Source organism: Labeo rohita, unplaced genomic scaffold (genome assembly GCF_022985175.1).
Source record: "Labeo rohita strain BAU-BD-2019 unplaced genomic scaffold, IGBB_LRoh.1.0 scaffold_2575, whole genome shotgun sequence".
Lineage (NCBI taxonomy): Eukaryota > Metazoa > Chordata > Actinopteri > Cypriniformes > Cyprinidae > Labeo > Labeo rohita.
In genome coordinates, this window is record NW_026128853.1 from 945 (window position 1) to 6,449 (window position 5,505).

General features: G+C 37.7%; 1 protein-coding gene across 1 annotated transcript; it reads right to left on the reverse strand.

Moving 5' to 3' along the window:
• Positions 1-289: 289 nt before the first annotated feature.
• Positions 290-4,521, reverse strand: LOC127159863 (uncharacterized). The gene is made up of 4 exons (XM_051102587.1): positions 4,063-4,521; positions 3,335-3,534; positions 2,406-2,565; positions 290-800 (listed from the first exon to the last, which is right to left on the reverse strand). Exons 1-4 carry the CDS (start codon positions 4,268-4,270, stop codon positions 649-651), a joined length of 720 nt encoding a protein of 239 aa, XP_050958544.1. The 5' UTR covers positions 4,271-4,521; the 3' UTR covers positions 290-648.
• Positions 4,522-5,505: the final 984 nt, after the last annotated feature.

The window sequence follows — 5,505 nt, forward strand, 5'->3', positions numbered from 1 at the left end:
CTGAGCCTGATCCACAGGTGAAATAAACCTAGCAGCCAAATTTGGGCCATGACAGATCCATATCTCGGCCACCCGTATGACCATAGCTGGCCCTATTCTGGTCCTACATGCTGGACCAGATGGGTTCCACATGTCAGCCTCAACAAAACCATAACCAAGCCACTTGATACACACCCCTCCCAGATGAATAGTCACAACAACGACAGTATTCTGAACAAGTATTTATTTATGTTTAACATCAAAGCATTGACAGTTGTACAAACAACTCTCTAAAATGGCACTACCCTGTCAGTTTTGCAATAAAAATAAAAACAAAAATAAAACAAGTAGAAGTTCAGTGCCATGTTTTTGTTCATGAAGTTTCACTTTAAATGTAACACTTGGACATCCATGTTTCTGGTCAGGAACAAGATGTACTCAATGTATAACGCTTGAACGTCCATGTTTCTTTTCAGGAACAATATTTACTCTACATATAACACTTGAACATCCGTATTTCTAGTCATCAACAAGTTTCACTTCACATAACACTTTAGCGTCTACGTTTATGGTCAGAAACAAGTAGCACGCTTCAAATGAGTTCAAAAACATTCATGATTCTGTCAAGGAACAAGTTGCACTCTGGACAGAGCTTTTGAACATCCATTCCTAACCAGTCGTACTATCCTCACGCACTTTGTTCTTCATCCTCTCTTTTCGGCCACCATCTCTGTCTGGGGCCAGATATATCCATCTTTTAATGGTGGCATTAATTTCTTTTTCTGTGGCCTCAGATGTCAGACGGTTACGCCTCACAGCTGCTGAAAAACACAAGCACACATGATGTGTAATTAACTTTTGCATCAACAGGTAATGTGGCTATTGGATAAAATACAATATTACAGCAAAAACTGAACCCAGGCCCTTTGGACAAACATTCTGGTTTGTCTTTTCCTGTCTACCTGTCTTCCCTTTTTAATTGTTTGTTCCTCCCCCAGCCCCTCATCATTTAGATTGTCTGAAATAGCTTTTTGTCAGCTCCCAAATTCTGACTGTCTACTATAGGTGAAAGATCATTTTACAAATCCCAGGAACACACTACCACTTTCTTTTGTAGTATAAATTTTTTTCCCTCTATTTTCAAGTTTCATCCTAAAATTACTTTGTTAAACGTGTATCAGAAATTATTTCTACTTGGGATTTTGTTTATTTTTACTTCTTTTAAATTCATTGTGTGTTTTTGTTATGCAACCTTGAGCTTGTATTGAGGCACTATATACATAAAACGTTATCTCCCTCTTCACTATCTCTTATAGTGTATTCATGCTCAACCACACTGGTTCCAGATTTATTTTCCATTCATGCTTTAAGCATTTAAAGAAAAAGTTCACTTCCAGAACAAAAATGTACAGATAATTTACTCACCGCCTTGTCATCCAAGATGTTCATGTCTTTCTTTCTTCAGTCGATAATAAATTATGTTTCTTGAGGGAAAAAAAACAAAAAAACAAAAAAAACAGGAATTATCTCCATATAATGGACTTTAATGGTGCCCCCAAGTTTGAACTTCCAAAATGCAGTTTAAATGTATAGAGCTTTACATTTAATAGCGCTTCAAATAGCTCTAAACAATCCCAGCCATATAAGAAGCATCTTATCTAGCAAAATGATCGGTCATTTTCAAAACAAATTAAGAATTTATATACTTTTTAACCTCAAACGCTCATCTAAGTCTGCGTGAACTTTGCGTCTGCGTTTTTTTTTTCTTTTTTTCGGTTCAATTGTGTTACAGTTAGGGTATGTCGAAAAACTCCCATCACGTTTTCTTCCGAACTTCAAAATCGTCCTACATCGCTGCAGAAGTACCGACCCAGTGTTTACAATGTAAACATGCAAAGAAGATCAAACGCCCTTTACAAAAAAAAAAAAAAGACGTAGGACAATTTTCATTGAAGAAAAAAACGGAGACAGGAGTTTTCTTGACATACCCTAACTGTATTGACCCAGATTACACACACTACGGGTCATAGAGATGAGACAAGACAAGCATTTGAGGTTAAAATGGAACTTCCACTTTGAAAATTTAAACTTTGGGCCACCATTTAAGTCCACTATATGGAGAACATTCCTGAAATGTTTTCAAGAAACAATTTCTTATCGACTAAAGAAACAAAGACATAAACATCTTGGATGATAAGGGGGTGAGTAAATTATCTGTACATTTTTGATCTGGAAGTGGACTTCTCCTTTAAGTAAAGAGAGAAATTTTTTTGCACTTTTCTTCATCCCTCTTCTTCCCATTTCCTGTTTTTGCCCTCCCATGTGCACTTCTTCTTGTCAACTAAGAACTTGAAAATTAAATTAAAATAATTTTGAAGAAGAAAAGTATGAATGACAGTATATATTGGGCATGAATGGCAACTTACCAATCACAACATCTCGTATCTGTAGGCGTAGAAAGCCAATCTTTCCATTCACTCCTCTCATATTGACTTTCCTCGCCAAGGAGTTCGTAAACAGCCCATGCATGATTCTCCAAACACACTCCTGAACATCCGTCCCACCTTTAAGAGCCAGTGTGTTAACCTGAAATCATTTAGTAATTAGTTTTAAGCAGTGGTTTAAGATTTAACTTCAATCCCTAAATACAAAGATTATTATAGATTAAACTGGTCAAACAACTTTCTTAAAAAAACAAAAAAAAACAAAACTTGTGTACACTTAAACTTCTTGTGTGCTCACAAGAAACCGTTGACACTTCTATAGTTTTTATACTGACACACACACACACACACACACATTTATATAAATCCAGATCTGCACTTTTCACTGTAACAATCTTTTATTTTTTTCTTTATATACCATTAAACCTATAAAATTTATAAACATGCAGAACAATGCACACGGAGCCACGCTGTGTGCCCCATACAACAATTAATCATAGTTTAACATACGATTACAACAGTGTGATCAGAACACGGTGTTCATTATTGTGTGGGCTTTCATGGCTTAGCTTAAAAAGTTACGCTACCCAAAAATCAAAAGTTTATAAAGTTGTAAATATGGATATTTTTTCTTACAAAAATATGTTGTTTTGCTTCAGAAAGCCTTTATTAACATGCCTGAGCCATGTGGATTGCTTTTATGATGGATGGATGCACTTTTTTGGGCTTCAACCAACCAAACTCCATGTTGACCACAACTCACCACAATTATAAAGCTTGGAAAAGACAGGGAATTTTTAAATATAACTCCAATTGTGTTCATCTGAATGGAGGAATACACCAAGGACTTAGATTTTTGGGTGAACTATCCTTTAAAGCTTTTAATGTTATAAAACTAAATGCCCACATACCAATTGTTTATGAAGTTCAGGAGTACTCCGCAGATTGTCCTCCATGTTCTGAAGAGAACCGAGATCTTTGAGTGGCAACAAATTTCGATCCAGGCCTATCTCCGTCTCCTGACTTGATTGCATAGACTGGAGAGTTTTAAAGATAATTCTCTGTTGGTCCACCAGCATTTCCTGTTTTGTTAGTATATTACGAAGAAGGACTAAGAGGAAAAAAAAAGAGAAAGACAGACAGACAGACAGACAGATAGATTAGACAGCAAGCAGTGGGATCACTACATAACTACCGCTTTTATAAAGGTTTTGTGCAGATGAGGCTGTGCCTGCATTATGTTCTTAGGGCACACATTGCCATAGCTGTGATTACCAAGGTCACATTTGTGTTTACTTAACTGAAAACATAACAGGCATTGCGTGTTTGTTATGTTATCAATAGTTTCACAGGAACATGATTAGCAGTGACAAAGAAACAACGACAAAAAATCTGCAGTGTTTTTCCATAGGTGGTCAAGCTTGAGCTTAGGGGAACAGTACGCAACACTTATTTGTACATTAATCATCACATCCTGATGTCACGTGTCTTTACAGAATCTTTATGTGTGAGCATTCACAGATTGTCAGAAAATCACTGGCAGTGTGAATGAACCAAAATCAGATGATCCTGAGGAAAATCCGTGACACACTATTAGTGCATTCTCTGTGTGAAAAAGGCTTAACACTAATATACTCACAAATTTGGAGGCTGGATGTTTGTTGAATGTCCCTGGTGTGGTGTTGCTCAGGGTGCCTTGAAGGTTCAGAGTGCCTTTTTTTATGGACCTCCTTACTTTTGTGGGCTGGTCTTCTGACCTCAACGTTAGCATGCCTTAATAGTGTCTCAGTGCTTGATTTACTTGATGAATGGCTCTCAGAGAGACCATGCCAGCCTGAGGATAGCATAGTAGTGCTGGTCTGCTGACTTGAGTGGATCTCAGGAGTGCTGTGGCCATCTGCATACAAGTCAGGACTGTAGTAGCAACTTGGGTGAAGGTCAGGACTCTTTTGGCCATGTGGATGAAGGTGAGGACTGCTTTGGCCATGTGGGCTAACATCAGGACTGCTATGGCCATGTGAGTAAAGGTCAGGACTGCATTGGCTACGTGGACGAAGGTCAGCACTGCCTTGGCCACTTGGGTGGAGGTTGTCTACTGCAGGAGAAATCTTTTCCCTAGTGATCGCTGGAGCATTAGGTAAGGCAACATTAGGTAAGGTAACAGCTGTGATCAAATGCTCTGTAATTTAAAAAGGGTGATGCTTCTTACTTTTTTCTTGATTTTGTTCCTTTAATGCCTCCCATCTCATCATTGGGGAGGTCAGGAGTACTGTGGCAGAGCTTAGGGCAGCTTGGCTTTCCTGGATCTAATCTGTTGTGCTGTCTAGCAATTTTTGGAGCATCAGGTATGGAATGCTTTCTGCTAAAATGTTCAAAATGTCTTAGTCATTTATCTGCTGTGATAAAATACATTATTATCATAAACAAGCTTCTTACCCCTTTTTTGACTTTGGTTCTTTCAGGTGTTCTTCCATCTCATTATCATCATCTTCACCAGGGAAAAGAATGTTCTTGGGTCTAAGACATTTATCAATTTCAAGATATACTTTTATTTGTAAATGTGGTGCAAAACATGAATGCAAATAAACAAACAAACAAGCAAACAAACCAAAACCCTACTTTCTTTTTCTTTGAAATGTAATTGGTGACTTCCCTCCATCGGTCTGATCAACGTCAGTGTGATCAACAGCTAGAGGTAGTTTACGTCTAGCTTCCTTGTAGTCATCTGGAAAAGTAGCATCACAACAAGAAGAAGAAATGTAAAAAGTAAAACAGTGATTTTAAATAGTACTATTAATTCAACTTGAAGGAAATGGTGGCAAAACATAACTCACATGATGTGAAAATAATTCTGGCCTTATGGGGCTTCCAGTCATCTCCAGGGCTCTCCTGCGATTTTACAGCTTTTGTTATATCTCCTTTATTAGGAGGCCACATGCACTCTCCATTTTTAATCCAGACTGATGGCACAACTTCAACCTCATTTGTCTTGTCAAAGACAACAATGTGAAACATCTAATGAGACAAGAATTATATTCTTCAGCCAACTATTATACAAAAGCAACTTCAGAGTTATTTCTCT